This window comes from Chiloscyllium plagiosum, chromosome 1 (assembly GCF_004010195.1).
Source record: "Chiloscyllium plagiosum isolate BGI_BamShark_2017 chromosome 1, ASM401019v2, whole genome shotgun sequence".
NCBI lineage: Eukaryota > Metazoa > Chordata > Chondrichthyes > Orectolobiformes > Hemiscylliidae > Chiloscyllium > Chiloscyllium plagiosum.
In genome coordinates this window covers 100,220,474-100,239,585 of record NC_057710.1, presented here as the reverse complement: position 1 = coordinate 100,239,585, position 19,112 = coordinate 100,220,474, and the positions used below count along the sequence as shown (strand labels likewise).

General features: G+C 38.0%; 1 protein-coding gene across 7 annotated transcripts in view; it reads right to left on the bottom strand.

The window, feature by feature from the left end:
* arap2 (ArfGAP with RhoGAP domain, ankyrin repeat and PH domain 2) overlaps positions 1-19,112 on the bottom strand; it is a 304,016-nt gene that overhangs the window by 91,461 nt on the left and 193,443 nt on the right. For all 7 annotated transcript variants that reach the window (XM_043693442.1, XM_043693425.1, XM_043693434.1 and 4 more), the window contains 3 exons: positions 18,551-18,695; positions 4,472-4,574; positions 2,631-2,832 (listed from right to left, as the gene is read on the bottom strand). In XM_043693442.1, coding sequence (XP_043549377.1) covers positions 2,631-2,832; positions 4,472-4,574; positions 18,551-18,695 — 450 coding nt within the window. The remainder of the gene's footprint in view (positions 1-2,630; positions 2,833-4,471; positions 4,575-18,550; positions 18,696-19,112) is intronic.

The following is a 19,112-nucleotide window of genomic DNA, read 5'->3' as shown; positions in this document are numbered from 1 at the left end:
CAGCTTTGAGAATCTTGAGGGAGGGGAAGGTGCAATATAAATACAAATTCTACTTTTCTTATTTGAAGAAAACCAAGTCCTGGCATGAAAGCAAAAGAAAAGTGCATTTATTCATGTTTAGAAATCATCTGATATGAAGCTATGTTAATATTCATCAACTGTCTAATGAGTATGACTGCTCAGTCTACCTTTCACCTTTCAGCTACCAATTATATATTCACTAAGCAGCTCAAGGTCAGTGATAATGTCCACTAACAATTCAGAACCTCTCAACTGAACTCAATTTCTGTTATGATAATGAAATTGATTTCCAAAACATGTTCATTTTGAAGTCAAACATTTCAAAATATATATTTTGATTCAAAGCTGAAACATAGACTGAGAATGTCCATTTTGCAGAGGAAATGTGGAGCCAGGCAAATTCAGTGGTAAATAGATTCAGTGTTCCCACGAAGGAGGAAGCTCAGTGAATAGTGGGCCAATCAGCTTATGAGTTGAATGGTGAGTTTCTTGGTAAACTGAAGTCCCTGCTCACCTTGACCTGCTGGTCAATAAAAGGCCAGCGATTTTTAACTCTCAGAGGTTGCTGCTGGAGGCTTAGTCTTCAAGGGAACCGATGGTGGAAAGTTAAATAATTTTCCCATGCAGGGTGTTAGAAGTCAGAGGAGAGTAATTTTTAACACACAACCTGTTGACCCCCTCACTGTCCACACTGGCCCATTCCCTAGCTCAGCAGGATAGTTTGTTTCCCATTTCTCTTGTGGCAGGCAATCCAAGTGGTGGCGAGTTCAGAAGGTCACCCATGGACCTTCTCAGCCAACACTGAATGTTCTGAAGCAGCAAGAAGGGATCGATACTTTGTCCAGGACCAAATTACCCAATTATTTTCCCTTCTTGCTATCCCCAGGGAGAATGAAAAGGCAACTAGAGTATGTCAACTGTAGGATCATAATGATCACTGTAAAGACTGAATGTGGTCTATATTTTTGGTTCACAAAAGAATGTTCATTCTGTTATGCATTATTCTGACATGATCATTTACAGCATCTTAAAACTAAATGTTAAAAGATTCTTTCCCAAAAACATTAGTTATAATTAGAAATCATTTACCCTATTAAAGATAACAGTGTTTAATAGGAGAGTTTGTTAGATGGCAAATTGTAATGCCCATTTCTAAAATTGAAAGTCTATTCACAATATTTTAAGAACCTGAAAACAAACTATGTGAAGAACTTGGAGAAAGTGAGATTGTTTTCCTCAGAACAAAAAAGACTAAATGGAGATTTCATAGATGTGCTCAATATTATGAAGAGGTTTTGGTACAGTAAACAAGGAAAATCTGTTACCACTGACAGGAGGCTTGGTTACCAGACATCACAGATATAAGACAAATAGTGAAAGAAATAGAGAAGACATAAGGAGCTTTTGTTTTAAATGCAGAGAGTCTTTTATTTTAAATGCATTGCCCGAAATTGTGGTGGAAGTAGATTCACATTCCAAAGATAGTCAAGGATGCATATTTGAAAAGAAACCATTTCCAGGACTATAGAGAAAAAATAATGCAATGGCACCAAGTGAATAACTCTGCTATGTGGGTGTGGTTACACCATGTGGACTGTAATGATTCATGAAGGCACTTCACCACCAATAATTAATTTTAAAAAGCAGAATATTCCCAAAAAGTAGCAAGAAGGAAAAATAATTGGGTGGATCGGCATTGGGGAGATACTTACTGTCTTCCCACCAGAGGAACCTATGTCGCGATGGGAAGGCCATTCAAAACTCTCATCAGCCGAGGTGCTAAAATGGTTAACTAACAACCAATTAAGGGGCTCTTCACCCCATATTCAGAAAACTGGCTGCTTTGCTGACTGGCAGAATGGAATCTACCAAATGGCAGGTGGCAGTCCTCAAATCGATGGCATGGATGAAAATGGGGGATGGATGCTGAGAATTGCCTGCCTTTGATTTGGCCACCTTCTCACTACCCGAGAGATGAACCCTGCTTTTCACCACCACTGCTGCAACGTAACTTTTCACACCTGATACCTCTGAGCATTAGGCATTGTGGCTGTGAACAAATGATTGTTTGATCAAATACTCCTCGCTTGCCTGGATGAGTACAACTCCAATAGCACTCAAAAACCATCCAGGACAAAACACTTAATTGGCATCACATCCACAAACATTACCTCCCTCCACCACCAATGCACATTGTAAGCAGAGTGCAACATCTACACCATGTATTGGAAACATTCATCAAGGCATATTAGACAGCACCTTCTGAACTCTCAACTACTATGACCTCAAAGGACGATGTAAGTTCCCCTCCAATTCACTCATCATCCTGACTTGGAAATACATCACTGTTTTCGGGTCAAAATCCTGGAATTCCCTCCCTAATGGCCTTGTGATTTTACCTATAGCACTCAGACTGTAGTGGTTCAAGACAGTGGCTCATCATTACCATTTTCAAGGGCAACTAGGAAAGGGCAATAACAGCTGGCCAGCCAGTGATGCCCCCATCCCATGAGTGCATATAAAACAAAATTCCAGCGAAGGAGTCAATGCGAACAACAGGCTGAGAAGCCTCTCTCTGTGTTGTAGTAAATGAAATATTGAAGTCTTACTAAGTTCTTGGAGCCTCTTTAAATGGACAGAATCCTCTTCAACTATCTGTCCCTGCTCAGGACAGAAGCAGAGTTGTGATTTTTCTAATGCAAACCAGCCCGCTTTCCAGTGTTCTAGGTTGTGCACATCCTTGTAGTACAGCCGACCAATAAGTTCATAGTCTCTCTTCAACAGGATTTCTGCCACTGCAGGTACAAGAAACTAGAAAACACAAGCCAATCATAAAGCTGGAGAATTGTGGTGGTCAATAGCATTTCAGCAAAAATAAAACTAAAATACAATTACGTATTATTTACTCCATAGACATAATTTAGTTGACCGACCTCACATTTATAAGAAAAATACTTTTATACATTGAATATGGAAGTCAAAATGTGTCTTTAAACAATAAGAATTGCTATTCTGCTCTCTTCCAAATTCCATTCTGCAGATGTTATAACTAAAATTATCTTGATTTTTCTATAGATAGCTTTGAGATGTGGAATAGGTCTGTCTGAAGTAAAATGGAATCTAATCTGGCAGGTGAAATTGTAACAGGTAAAAATAAGTGGCCAGATTTAAAGAAGCAGTAGGAATGTAACCAAATATCTGAACAATGAGGCTAGTGATTGAAAATGATTGGCAAAAGAACAATGAAGAATGTGTTTTTTTAATGCAACATGTCATCGGACTTCAAATAAAGAGCTTGAGAATTTGGTGGACATTACTTTGAACATGGCTTTCAGAATGGAATCGGTAAGCTCATGAACAGAAAAGATTTGTAGGTGAATGGGCAAAATCAAGGGACTGGGACTACAGTGCTGTTTTTGGAGAGAGCTGACATGGACTCAGTGTGCTGAATGGCTTCTTTCTGTAGCCAGTCTGTAATTCTACACACTTCTTTCCTGTGAAATTGTTCCTCTTGAGTCATTGAATATCAGATTCACTTTGGAATATATTCTTTAAAATAAATACCTTATCCTGTTTGCCGCTAATGGACCCCAACACGCGTTTCCCACCAGGTCGCAAGTACCTGTTTGAAACCTGTGTACCAGCTATGATGTTATGAATTTCATATCATATTAGGTGGTATAATATATTCTGCTAATTCAACCTAAAAAGTACCTTTGACAAATCAGCCAATATATACTTAATATGGTCAGGTGACATTTGTGACCATTACTTTAATGGACTTACTGCACTGGGTAGTGGACAGTCATACATATACTTGTACATCAATATTTGTCCAGTGATACGGCCAGCAATCTCTAAAGGCAACAAAACATGCCAATTAATTGTCATTAGGGGGCAAGCTGTGAATAGCTATGCAGAAATGGATTCACTGTTCTTCCCAGCTTTCCTTTGTAGAAAATTCAATCATTGCACAGTGCTCCAGGTAATTGTTAACTGATGTCCCCCCATCACAACTGAGGCAGCAGATTAAAATGTCAGGAGACCCTGGGGCTCAAAGTTTGTGGTTTGTGAATTGTGACTGATGCTCTTACTATTACATTACTGGGTTACAAATAAAATCCAGTTAGAAAAGGCAGGTTGTCATACAGTTTTACTTCATTCTAGTTAATAAACTTTATTACATAGATTATAGCATTACTGCCAAAGGCTCAATTCAATTTAGTTTTAAATAAAACTCTCAGAAATCAATGGATGTCCTTTTTTATTATGTATAGACTTGGTACTTTACTATATCATTTTAAAGACATTGACAGAGACAGAAGCATTTGGATTATGGCAATAACATACAAAATCACTGGACACATGAACAAAAAGGTAAATTCCCACGATATCTAAAAAGCCTTGGGCACCATCAACATATAAAATGTATTTCAAAGTTATTTTTCACCTTGGATATTGCCCGGGTCCAGTCTTTTAAAATTTCAACATTGTCAGTTCCAAAGGAGAAGACACGCTCTGACAGCAAATACATCTCAAAGGTAGAGCTCACCCTGAAGCAAACAAGGAGGAGGAACTGCATCAGAGCCTTGCAATTTGGCAGCATGAAGTCTAATTCAAAAATCTTAATGCTTCAAGCTGAAAGCAAGCATATTAATGTTCTCATACACTGGATTTCAAGCAGATTGTGCAGAAGTCTTATCAGGTGATGACATAAACTGAGTTATAAAATTTGCATGAACTTTCAGTAAACTTTTGCAGCTGCACTCAATATGCATTTTTTTTAAAAAAAGGCCTTTCAACATTTCATGCAGCAAAACAAAGTTAAGATACTTTCTACAGATCCTGTCTGGAATGAATTTGAAGAGGGTCATTATGATAAGAAACAACTGGTATGGCATAAGCCAATGGAGCATAATTTGCACATATAACTCAATTGACACCATTTGTATTATCACCACAGTCAGCCTTACCATTTACAATAATGCAAATGCATTTCACTGCAAATCAGACGGACAGAAAAAGATGGCACTAGAAAGATTCATATGGATCAGTACAGAGTACCTTAAATTTTGAACAAGGAAAATAAAGGATGATTCTCATAGTAGCAATAAATATGCTCAGGGTATCATGACAATCATGAGTTAAGCAGCTAAATCGGTTAAAGGATATAACTGCCATTTCTTTGGATTGTAATTGGTTCAAACGAATTTTTAGGTTTGCAGATTAAGATAGTAGCCATTTTCATTGATTTTCTATGCTACAGTTAGTACAATTTAACTCTTAATGAATAGGCAACCTCCCACTCAATCTAGAATTCTCAGATAGCTTATCACCTAAATTAAAATGAGGGTTCATGGCATTGCTAGGGTGGAATTATTAAGTTATCAATTGCGTAGAGAATAGCTGTTGTGACTGACAGAAAGTGCTTCTTTCACAACTGATTAACAGAGCTGTGAAGAGTGTCATTTCAAGTCTCTCTGATTGCCTGTAGAATTGAGACCACTGCCCTCTCTATGTCTGCCCTCATTATGAGGAAAAAGCACCAAAAGATGCTTCTTTGTTTATGACAATAATGGATGAGCCTAACCAGAAGCACATAGAACAAAGGACAACTCATCATGGAGTGAGTTGGTAAAGGAGTGTGGTGAATACAGAGTAAGAACAACATCTTTATAAAGGGAATTTAGCTAGAAAGAAACTTCAGAGGTGAGAGAGGAAGACGTTTGTTGTATAGAGAAGAATACAAACAGCATTCAGTACTGATAATATTTCCAGCTATTTAAAATTACAATGTGGGATGGCGGGGTGCTACCTAAATAGAAACATACTATGTTCCATGCTTGAAGAATCTAAGTAAAGTAGACATGCATATCAGATTGAATGCAAAATAGCTTTGACAGAAAGAAGAATTTTTTTTTCCCTAAAGGAGGAACATCAAGGTATGGAATAAATTATCAGTGGTAATGACTGAAAACCATGTCAACACGTAAGAAAAGATTAGATAGACAGTTGAAATGAAAAAGAATAAAAAGATACGGGAATGGATTAGTACATATGATGAAGACTGCTCCTACTGTTCGTGTGTAGGAGAAACACCACTAAAGGGTTGAAGGGTCATGCAGCCTGCTTTCACACTCTGTTGCCTTACAACACAAGGAAGAACATAGAGCGCGAGGAGCTCATATATTGCCTCGTCAGGTCAATAAACATTTTTCCCACAAGTGATCTGTAGTTTTGGTAAGGGGAGACAATTGGCATTCAGCTCCATGGCCATCACCCTCCACACAACACACCACATGTTTTCTTCTGGGTTTTTTGTCCATTGTCTCAGTTCATCCAGAAGAACATGCAGGTTGATCTCAATTTTCTTACCCATCTGCCAGCTAGCCATAGGCCTGTTTCTTTCTTTTGATGACTCAGCCATATTCTCCAGTGGCAGATGTTCTTCAAATGTGGCATAAAAATCACAAAATATTCACCAGTGCTACTTGGTTTTCAACCCACCAACTGCTCAGCTGCCAGTTTACCTTTGCAGTCGTCAGTCATTTGTGAGTTTGTAAAGGCTGCATTCTAACTTTTAACTAGCCTTTCCCCTTTTGCACTGGTCTTGTGTGGCTCAGCTGCCAGTGTTATTGAAATGAACTGGCCATCTTCATGACGGTGCAGTCAGCAAAACAGAGGAGTTCTGTCAAAAGGTGATTCACCTGAAATATTAACAGTTTCTCTTTATGCAAATACAGTCAGAATTGCCAGAATGTTCAGCTTTTATTTCAAATTTCTAGCATTCAGTGCATTTCATTTTTTATTTTCAGACATTCCTTTTTCTTTATGTTCACATGTAGACTCAATAAATATTTTCTCCTGCTGATGCAAACTGATCTGCTATGTTTTTTCAACATTTTTTACACTTTGTGCAACATGCAAAATTGAGGAAAAAATGATTTAATTTGCAAGTGAGGAAAGAAAGCATACGCTGCAGCATTGACTGTTCACTAAGAATTCTGAATCAATGTGAAGCTGCTATTATTGAGTAACAGGATGCGTTCAAAGAGCATTTCATTATAACCTTGAAACAAGATGATTTTATCCTTGTATAATTCATTGCTGAGGTCAAGGATTGGAACACTATGCAAGATTGAGTAGTTTGATGCATTCCAGAAAGCCAAGGTAACAGCATCACAAAATATCTAACCAGTTTATACGTTTTCTTTATTTTGCTCTTATGTTTTTCTGCATTACAGTGCATCCACTACATATCTGCTTATTTCTAAAGCTGTTTATATTTCTATAATATATGTACATGATTAACAGATATACACACAATGATATGGTTTGTATATCTCCTTGTAATACTTGAAAGGAAGGACAATTTAAAACCGGCTTAGTGGTTAAGATATTTTGCTTAACTCAAGTTTGATGGATCTAGGCACAGTGATTGTATCTTGTATTCCATCTGATAATGAATAAAGTTCAATCAACAAAGGCACAGGACAAACAAGTAAGCATTCCAATTATAAGTTATGTGGTCAAACTCTTGAAACACTGAGGCATACCCTAAACTGTTGGCGATTCCATTAAAAAAATTACTGTGACAAACGTTTTATTTTAAACAGTAATCTGCTGGATTGAATTACCTGCCTTTAGAAGGATCCAACTGTTTCACATTCTACTAATCTCAAAAGAGTGTCAGGGCAAAATTCTTTTCCAGTGAATGAACAATCCATATCTCATAGAATCCCTCAGTGTGGAAGCAGACTACATGGCCCATGGAGTCCACTTTCACCCTCTGAACAGCATCCCACCCAGACCATCCCTCTACCCTACCCCTGCAACCCTGCATTTCCCTTGCCTAACCCACCCAGCCTGCACATCCCTGGACACTATGGGCAGTTTTGGACTGTGGAACAAACCAGGACCACCCAGAGGAAACCCACGCAGACACGGAGAAAATGTGCAAACTCCACACAGACAGTCACACGAAGGTGGAATCAAACCTGGGTCCCTGGTACTGAGGCAGCAGTGCTGACGACTGTGCCACCATGCCATCCATGTATTGATGTCAATATTTAATAATAGATTACAATATTCAGGTCACTCAGAAACTCTCACCTATAATTTTAATGCAAAATGTTTGAAAAGAAACAATATACTCAAAGGATTAATGCAAAAATCAACACAAGCGTCAGAGAGTTATTTCTCCTTGATTAAACTGCAACACCATTGATTCTGCTAATAAGCAGGGCTGGAGAACACTAATTAATCGCTGCTTTGTGAATGCAATTCTCATTTTAAAGTAACCTTTTCATATTTTACTTACTGCTAAAAAGCAGATGTTAAAAGGGTACAGTATTCAATAGTGTTTATGTAAATTTCTTTAAGCACTATAATAAGCTGTCAGTGTCCAAGGATAAAAAGCTGCTAGGTATCAGAAATTGCTGTTACATTATAGAGATGTCTTCCATAAATAATTAAATGCATGGATAGAAGCTTGCTACCTGATTACCCATCTTTTATATCAAACTGATGTTAAAAGCAGTGGTTTATCATTATGAAATGATATTCTTGCAAATCTCTTCCAGCTAACAACAAAAAATTGTTTTAGGAAAGCTCAAATCTTGATTAAATGATGAGAATTTTCATTTTCTTTGTGAATTATATCATCAAGATCTGATTTTGCAGTGTAAATCTGTATTTCAGTAAATAATCAACATCAAAAACAGTTTTAATCTTTATAGTCTTTGGTTACTTCCAAGACTCTACTTTGTCTTCAAAATTGAACAATCTCTTCCCTGAGTTTTCCTTAAAGTTTTTGAAACTAAGTTAATGTGTAAGAAAATTCAATTTTTGATTTTTCCTTCTTTCAACCAATGTATCCTATTTTTCTAAACAACTCACTTGACATCAGAACTTTGATAGATTTTTCAAGAAAAGTTTACAGCACTAATGGAGACCATTCAGCTCAGTGAATGGGAGTTAAGTTCCACTTATTCCAGTGTCCTTCATCTACGCCCTTTAAAATGTTGCTTTATAAAATATTAAAACGATATAAATCCTCCTCCCTCTTAACAGCTATTATAGATTCTGCTTCTTCAATTGGTTTTCATAAGACAACATATATCCTAACCATTCATCACATGGAAGTTATCCACCCAATTCATCCTTTTATTCCTTTGCTGCTGATGTTAATTTTACTTTGTCTACCACTCACTGTCTGGTGGAAATAGATTTGCTTCCTTTTATACCATGAATTATACACCTTCATGAGTTATGATTTTCATATTTGCTTTATAACAATAAAAAAGCCTGTTTCTTTCATATTCGCACATAATTAAAGCTTCTCATTCCTGGTATCAACTTTAAGAATCGTGTTTGCATGACATCAATTTTCTTCTTATGGCAGAGTTCCCAAAACAGGATGTAACGAAATTGGTTCAGGCCAGCAAGAACATTCTTTGCGAATGATTGCTGGACTATTTAAGCCATCTCACTTTTACTCCAGACGAGCAAACTGCAGACACTTGATGGGAGTCTAAGTGCAGCTTATTGATAAACAGGGTATTCTTTGTGGTTCTGGATTTGATGCAGGGGTAATCAATATCTGGAGAACAAAAGGTAGCAATTCCAAGAGGAGCGAGCAATCAGAATCAAAGAGGGAAGAGATTTGGAAAGTGAGGCTGCATTGGGAAGTGCCAAATAGATGTTTGGATACCTAATTTGAGAGTGACTGACTGAGTGAGAGATATGGCAGTATGGTCATTGGAGGTGTTCACTTCAGTTACACTGGTGAATCAGTTACACGAAAGACAAAACTGTGATATTTCCAAGTTAAACATCCACATTGATGCTTGGTTATCTAAGCAATTTAACTAGTGCTTGGTAACTATATATATTAGGGCATAACTAGTCCAAGTCTTCTTCTCTGAACAGAGTGTTGAAAATATTTGTAGAAGGTTTCTGGATAGTGCAAATCAGTCAATTGGTATTTTAAATTTCCCAGGTAATAATAGCATGTGTGTGAGCTGCCAAGGCTTGTGCATGTTGAGACACTGTGCTGGATATCTGAAAATTTGGTACAACATTATTTTGTTTTTCTATTCTACCTACTTATAGAAGAATCCTCAGATTTCCAACATGTACACTTCATCAGAATTATATTTTACATGACATTCAACTATGTAAAAGCCAAATGTAGGTGTTCATAGCATAAACACTTATTGCCCTGCCCAATCTGCCACGAGGATTGCATTTACAAAATAAATGCTGCAGTGTGATACTAAGTACACATATAATCTTGCGCACATGCAAAATAGAGTTAAAACAAATGGAAAATTAACTATTGCTTTGGATCACATCACATAGCATTGGTTTAGTATTTAATTCCTATGTAATACCCCCTATACATGTAGTTACCAACCACCAGTTACATTGCTCAGATAACCAAAGTATTTCAGGGTTTAACAGTTAGGACAAATAGATGCTGAATGATCTGGGACTAATGCCAACATGCTGTTGTGCAAGTTGCTGAATGCACATTTAGACACGAACTGGTGCAATTTATACAATGATTAAACATATCTGAATATTTCATCAAAGCTTTCAATAATTAATACACTAGTTGATTACAAAAATACTTAAGTTTCCAGGGTTGTCACTTGTACTTGCTGTATTATGGCCCAAGGATAATGCTGACTTGAACAAGCGCAAGAACACTGACCTTCATTATTAGAAGCTTATTACCTTGATGGATTCCAGTGCATAAAAAGGTACATGTAAAGTTTGGAGATTTCCTTAATTGCCTCTCTTAGAATTAGGCACAGAGGAATCATTAATAATACCATGCACTAGAAATGAATCATACGGGTAGGAGCTGCCTTTAATGGCATTGAGTACTGCAATGCTACTTTAAAGGCAATTTCTTAAATACCACCAGTATATTGCCAAAAGTAACTAGTACATAAATCTGATGTGTACTTCATTCCTCCATACTGTTTCTATAATCTACAACATACAGTTTGTAAACGTAACCAACAGAAAAAGAAACAGCAACCAATAATTTTCAAAATAAAAAACAAGCTAAAAATGACAATGATAAAAGCATCTTGTATTGGAGTGCAGCAGCATAAGACAAATGGGACAGGAACTTGAGACAGCAACCGGATGTCTGTGAAAATAGATAGAACTATCAGGATGTAATCAGTTTCACTTTAAGAATTGAAGGTTACTGTTCTTCACACGGATACCACAGGTAAAAGTTTTCTTTAAAAGATTTCCTCACAATGGGGTGTCTGGTAGCAGCTCAGGAACCCATTTGTGTGGATTTGTTGTGTTGCAATAACTCAACACTGTATTGGTGTTCTATTTCCAAGTTTCCTGACCAATTACAGATGTAGAAATACTGATGATACATACTCTGAAAATGGAGGGCCTCTACTTAAAAGGGACACCAGCAAGCATCAGAATGGCTGAAAGAAACCTTGCAAGAATCTGAAAGAAACACTAGAAAGACCATTATTGCTCGTCGAGTAATTCTTCCCTGGAGTTATACTGGAGGCAGTAATGACCGGAAGGGAAGGGTCCTTTCCTTTGTGAGTGATGAAGAGTTCAGCTAGCTAAACTAATCAAGCATGACAACGATCTATATTACTGCTTTGGGAATTTGGATTTTCAAGCAGAGGTAAAATAAATGTGTTCCTTCAATAAAGGTTTTTTTTCCCCACAAAAATAGGTCAGAAAGTCATTTGGAACAGTGAGCTATGTACATCATTTCCAAGAACATTCGAGCCTTCAGTTAAATGACTAAGCAACATGGTAATCAACAATCAAAAATAAAATTAATAATCTATCTCGCCAGGTTTCAATCTGGGATATGACTTGTTCAGTATTACTATTAGCTGGGATCATAACAATGACCAGTAGCAATTCACAGGACTTGGTTACAACATTAGAAAGATTTAATTAGCTTTGTTGATAATGAAAGATTTCAGGTGGCTCCCTCTCCAATTTCTTATGTGTTCACTGAAGGTACAGCTGGGCAAGTATTATGGCAAATGGCTAAAGACTTAGTCAAAATGATAAGTATAATATAAAGTTAATTATACCATTATTGTAAGCATAGCTGCTGAGCATGTGCAAATGGTGTTAGATCAGTGATGCCAAATCACATAGAACTGGAGTTTGGGTCATAAGGCCTCCAGATATGATGTTCTTTTACCATTGTCAGTGCAAAATTATGCTCAATAGAGCCATTGTTGTTTGCTCAAAATAGGTTGCTCATTACCACATGGTGACAATGGTGACCAGACCCACAGAATCAGAGTTGAAGTATAGACCACCAATGTCAACCATGGTGCTGATCCAGCCCAAAGGTGAGTGAATTCCACAGGACTTGGTTACAACATTAGAAAGATTTAATTAGCTTTGTTGATAATGAAAGATTTCAGGTAGCTCCACCAATACCACCACAAACTCCAGAGTGAACCTCTAAGTTGGTGTGATACAGATAGCAACCGGCTTTGTGACGCACCTCAGCACAGACCTACAATCTGAGCAGTAACTGAAGAATGTTTGGGAAAACACTCACAACAGAGCACACAGTTAGCAACAGGAAAACATATCAGTCAACCATAATAGGCATGGTTGCCAATGAGAAAGATAACATTTAAAAGATGACAGTGGCCCAACAGATAGGATAAGGGCAGGAAAGACAGGACTAACTCAGTCACTGTAAACTACAATGAAAAGCAACAGTGCTGTCTATTTATTGTACAGAACCTGCCTATGGAATATACCAATTGTAGTCAGAGTTAGATAAAGAAGTTGATCCCACAGTATACAGCCAGACCACTGATAGGAATGATAGGAAATAATTTTGTGCAAGTTCAATCAATAACAAAAGCAGGTGAAACTTCAAAAACATCCACGTAAGTTAGGTGACAACAGAATCCAAAACATCAAGAATTATGGATGTTCGACAGCAATCTTCAATTGAGCAGGGAAGACATCTTAAGAGTTTCTAAATAAATTCAATACCACAATCTTTAATCAGGAGCCAGATCTCCACAGATGCAGCAAACTGTATGCAATAACTCTTTCAAATCATAATTGTGAGCTTGACTCATGTATAGGAAAATCTTACTTTTTCTTATTTATACACAAGGTGCAAGATTGTTGATTAACCCAGTCTTTGTTGCCCATCCTTGATTGCTGTAAAGGTGATAATGGTAAGCTATCCGCTTGAACTACTACAATCCACGTGGTGTAGATACACTGCAGTGATGCTAGAGAGATACTTGCAGCATTTTGATCAGTGATAGTGAAGGAACAGCAATATATTTCCAAGTCAGTATGATGTATCACTTGAGAGGAAACATGCATGTAATGGTGTTCTTACATATCTACTGCCCATGCCCTTCTAGATAGTGAAGATCAATGGTTTGAAAGGTGCTAAGGAGCCTTGTTGGAGTGTAACTTGTCTATGATGCAGCTTCCTGCTACTGTCCATCAGTGTGGATGGAATGAATGTTGCAGGTGTTCAATGAGAAGACAATCAAATGGGCTGCTGAAGTTGGTGCTAAATTTGAGTATCGTCAGAGCTGTATTCTCTGAGACATGGTTTTATTAATTTATTCACTTGTGGAACATGGGCATCACTGGCTGGTCAGCATTTATTGTCTATCACTAGTTGAGAAAGTGATGATAAGATGCCTTCCTGAACTGTTGGGGTGCATGTATGCTGTAGGTTGACCCACAATGATCTTAGGGAGGGAATTCCAGGATTTTCACCCAAGTGAAGGGTCTTCATCTCACTCCTGACTTGTACCTTGTTGACGACAATCAGGCTCTGGGGAGTATGGAGAAGAGTTTCTCATCACAAAATTCCCAACCTTTGACCTGTACTTGTACCACCGTATTCTTAAGGCTGATCCACAAAATTTTCTGATCAATGGCAACTCCTGTAATGTAGATAGTGAGGAATTCAATGATGGCAGTACCTTTAAGCGTCAAGAGACAATGTCAGGTTCTCTCTTGTTAGAGACAGTCACTGCTTGGTCTTTGTGTAGCACAAATGTTAGCCCACGTCTCCATGTTTTCTGGGTCTTGCTGAACATGTTCAAGGACTGCTTAAATATCTCTGAATAGTTGGTGCAGAAAAATATGTAATAATCACTTCTGACCTCAACAAAGGTGAATAACAGATAAGTGCAATATCTTCTAGTAGCTAGTAGGAAGATATCCACAGAGAAAGAGATCTTCAAGTCCAAGCTGGCTCATGTTAATTTTCAACATAAAGAAATTATTGATTTATAAAACTGGCAGCTTCAGACTGTGTGAAAAACCCATCAGCAAATTATGAATATGCTAGAGAGAGACTTTCAGTTCAATGACCAGCCATTATAAGAAACGCTCAATCCACCCCATCAGTATGTTTGCCCTTGAAAGGAAAGGACAAGAGAGCTCATTTGTCTTACACACCTAAGGGAAGCAAGAATCCATTGGAGATGAATTCCTCAAATGAGAGGGGCTTGTAGCGGATGAAGTAGGTGGGGGAAAGTAGTGTAAAAGTGTTAAATGTCCATGGTTAAACTTTAATCATAAGAAAAAAGACATTGGAATGGATATTGAGTCAAGGCAATTGCACCTTTACTCTAAAAATATCTAATAAGCTTGTTTCAAAGGAGCTAGGTCATTATGATGTCAGGCCATGTGGAATCGAAGCCTGGGTCTGTCAGGCCCATGTAGTTTGTTCACATTTACCATCCTCTGTAGAGTTGTGCACAAGAAAGCCTTTTATTGATCACTCAAGATTGTAGATTTCACATCACTACAATAGTTCATAATGGGCATCTTAAAGGGGAAAAATTAGGATAGACATACATAAGGATTTCGGGCGGGAATTCCAGATGAAAGCAAGAAAGTTGTGTGAAATATTTCCAAGATAGTCTACAGAGCAATGCTGAACTTGAAATGTATAATTCAAAATCAAAACAGACATACAGAAGAAATTCTCATTCCTATTGAAGGGCTTATGCCCGAAACGTTGATTTCCCCTGCTCTCGGATGCTGCCTGACCAGCTGTGCTTTTCCAGCACCACACTCTCGACACAGACACAAGTGCTTAACAACCTCATATACTGCTATAGGAAACACAAATAATGTATATGAATGAAAGGCATCATCTTGGGATAATGCAGCTTTTCAATGGAGAATTAATCCCTCAAAAATTGATTAGATTTTGAAAGAACGGGTTTCTATTAATTTCATTAAGAATCAAATGCAGTTGTACACCTTTGATATCATAACATCCTCGGGAGTTGCATAAAAGCAAGGAACATTTGTTTTTCTAAGGTTTCTCCATAATTAAAGAGGAAGCATTATAAATATTCATCATTTTGGGTTATGTTATCACGTTTGTCAGCAGCTCGAAGAGATTTTCACCTTCACTGCTGTGTTAATATTTTCAGAGGACAGGACGCTGGTGAAACTCAGGTGGATTATTTAAAGATGCAGCAGTGCTCTCCAGCACTGAAGATACAAAGTCTACCCATGGTTTCTGCTGAGCTAATATTGTTAAGGTTATAAATGAAGTGGAATATTGGATAAAGATTGCTTTGTTAGCATTTCTCAACCGTGTTCAATATTATCTTACTATACTCCTGCCAAACAACATTATCTCAAAAGTTGAATGCAGCAAGACGAATACAGAATTACCAGATCTTCCATGTCTTCCTCTACTCTGGGAAACTTAATTACCTTCCATTCAAACTTGACTTTTTTCACATATTGCAGACATTTTAAAACACACAACTGATACACCCTCAGCCTATTTAACTACCACCTTCCAAGGGAGTTGGATTTTCATTTTATGTAAGATATTACTGAGAATTCAATTTTATTTGCCACCTTGCAGAACATTAATGAGAAACGTGTAACTAAAGAATTTTTCCGACCTACTCTATGTTTTTAAAGCAATTTAGTGGTCAATTCATAAAACCCTAAGGTCAGATTTAAATCAGATCAATAATTTGTCCAGTCCCTAGTCTACATGGCATTTCCACTTCCTATCACTGATTTTCTTTGTGACCCTTTCAAGGGCATTGTCATTAATGTTTAATAAAGGCTACTTCATGCTGAAGTCAAACACCCAATCTCTCCAGTTGCTGTTCTCAAATCTTCTAATTCAAAGAAATTTAATGAAACACTTAGATTGTGTTAAGTGTCACAAGTTGAGGGAGGAAAGATGGCATAGCTGACAGAAACTTTGGTGGGATGAGATCAAAGCTGTAACAGCAGAAATAGTCCCATCTCCAGCCAAGAAGCCATAGGCTATCGTGATAAGAGTTTGCTGGGCAGTCTTCTAAGTGCCTGGGAACATCATGGATAATGGGTGTCAATTGCTCACTAATGGTTCCAAGTGACATTCCACATTAGCCCTTCTGCCCTCAAACTTATCTGGAGGGGTCTTTGTTATGGCCAGGAAGCTGCGGAGGATCTCTTCCATGATGAAGTGGGTACAACGGTCAGGGTTTCCAATGGAACAGTCTGAATTTAATCCAGTAGATTACCTTTTCACTTATGGAATCGGCACTCAATTTGAGATTTGACTCAAGGATGGAGTAGCAACTAGAAGCACTCTAAGTGAAATTAATTCGCTCTCAGTAGTCTTATTTAATGCCAGACACACTAAAATGACTTATCTAACAAAGAATCTCTGCAGTGATTAGTGACTGTGATGCTAAAACACTTATGCTTAATTGAGGCTAATTACAGTTTTTCAAAAATGTTTTGTATTAATTTTGTCCCCAACTCCATATTATTGATATACATTACGAATAGCTGGGTCTCAAGTACTGATCCTTGGAGTACCCCACTGTTTACAGACTGCCAATGAAAGAATGACTTAGTGTTTTCTGTTATCCATCACTAATTCATGTTAGTATATTAGCTCATATCTCATGTGCTTTAATGTTTCTATCCAGCCTCTCTTCTGGGGGACTTAATTAAAACCTTTCTGAAAAATCTAGGTATGCTATTTCCTTTGACTCACCTTTATCAATATTGTTAGTAACATCCTCAAAAAATTCGAACAAGTTCATCCAGTATGATTTCCCATTCATGCCATGCCATGCGTAATCATATTTTATTATCTAGGTGTTTTCTTTAAAGCTGATGTAAGGCTGACAGGTCTTGTTTCCTCTCACTCCCTTCCTAAATTGTGGGTAACATTTGCTATCTCCCAACCTGAAGGCCCATTAAAGGCGGCACATACCAAAATTGCCTCAATGGAGTATAACATACATGATTTTCCGATCACAAAACAAGAGCAGTTGGCTTACTCCAAGTACTGGTTATGAGATTCCCTACAGATACCCTAGAGTGTGGAAACAGGCCATTTAGGCCAACAACCGTCCGAACAGTAACCCACCCAGACCCAATTCCCTCTGACTAATGCACTTAACGCTATGGGCAATTTAGCATGGCCAATTCATCTGACCTGCACATCTTTGGACTTTGGGAGTAAACCACAGGAACTGGAGGGAACCCACGCAGACACTGGGAGAATGTGCGAACTCCACACAGACAGTCGCCTGAGGCTGGAATCGGACCTGGATCCCTGGTGCTGTGAGGCAGCAATGCTAACCACTGAGCCACTGTGCCACCCAAAGACTGCCATTGGGAGCAAGGCTGTTTTTGTCCAGTTTTAAACTGGGGACCTTTCAGGTGTTAGGCTACATTACAGAAATGAACTCGCAACAAGGGGACGGGGCTGTTTCTGAACCGGGGATCTTTCACACATGAGGCGAACTTGATGACCACTATACTACAGAAACGGTGTTATTGTTGGATGATTTCAGTTCCCAATAGGATGCTAACAAAAATGCCCTAAGTAATCACATGCATGCACTTGGTTAACAAATTACAACATCCACATTGACTGACAATTTAAAGCACATAAACCTTTTTTTAATTAACAAGGCCTTTTCTCCATGTTAGCTTATGTTTACATGGAATGTTTTTTTTAATTTACAAACAAGAATTTCACTTAATCTGTGTGTAGAGATTTCGAGTTGCTGGCATTCCCTGGCAGGTCACATCAGTAAGTCCTAGGGTGGCTCCATAACAATGAACATAACCATGACTCAAGATATTCTTAGCTTAAGAAATACTCCAAAATTATCCTTGAGAAGCCAGGTCACACAGTGAAAATGCTGCGTTCACAATTAGAAGTTAGAAACAAAATATGTTCACTCTAATTGATTGCTAACTGTCAGGCAGAAGTTACTTTGTACAAAATTTTTAAAAATAAACTGTGGCTCCACTGTCCAAAATTTGCTGAGATGAAATAAAAGAGACCTTTAATTGATTAGATGAAAAGTCACAAATCACAATAAGAATCCCTGCCATGCAATTGATAAAACTTTTCCTTAAAGTATCAGGTCAAACAGAATTGAGTTTCCAGGAATTAATTCTACTTAGTCTAATTCCCCAGGATTTAACACAGGGATTGGACTTCAAGTCTTTTACTCACCCAGCGCCCCATGTAAAATCAGACTTGGCCACTCCTAAACAGACCACTTCGTTGATATCAATCCTCCCATTTGGTGTGGCTGATTTGTCACTTTCATAATAACTGAGAAACCCACCTTCTAAGGTGCACCATCGCTTTTGGAAATCTGCAGACAAGAAACACAAGCTCATAAAAATCTGAAGACTGATCACAGACATTACCTTCCTGCTACACTTCCATCTGTATTTTCATAGAGGTTTATATTTCAGTCAAAGTGTCTTGAGATTGTTACTACAGTCAGACCCATGGAGCTGAGGAATACGAGAAACCTCCACTATCCGAAAATTGGATTATCCGAAGGAGATCTCGAGGTCCTGAAAGAAACATTTCATCAAAGAGATGTTTCCAACACTGATCGCGCCTTTTGTTTCCAATGATTATAAACAAACTCAGCTCATTGAAATGCTGCCGAGAACACTCCAGGATATCGATGGGAGCCCAGGCACCGTCTCTAAATGACTGACCGCCTGCCCGCCCTCTCTCTCTCTCACCGCACTTTCCTAGGAGTGCAACCCTACTTCCC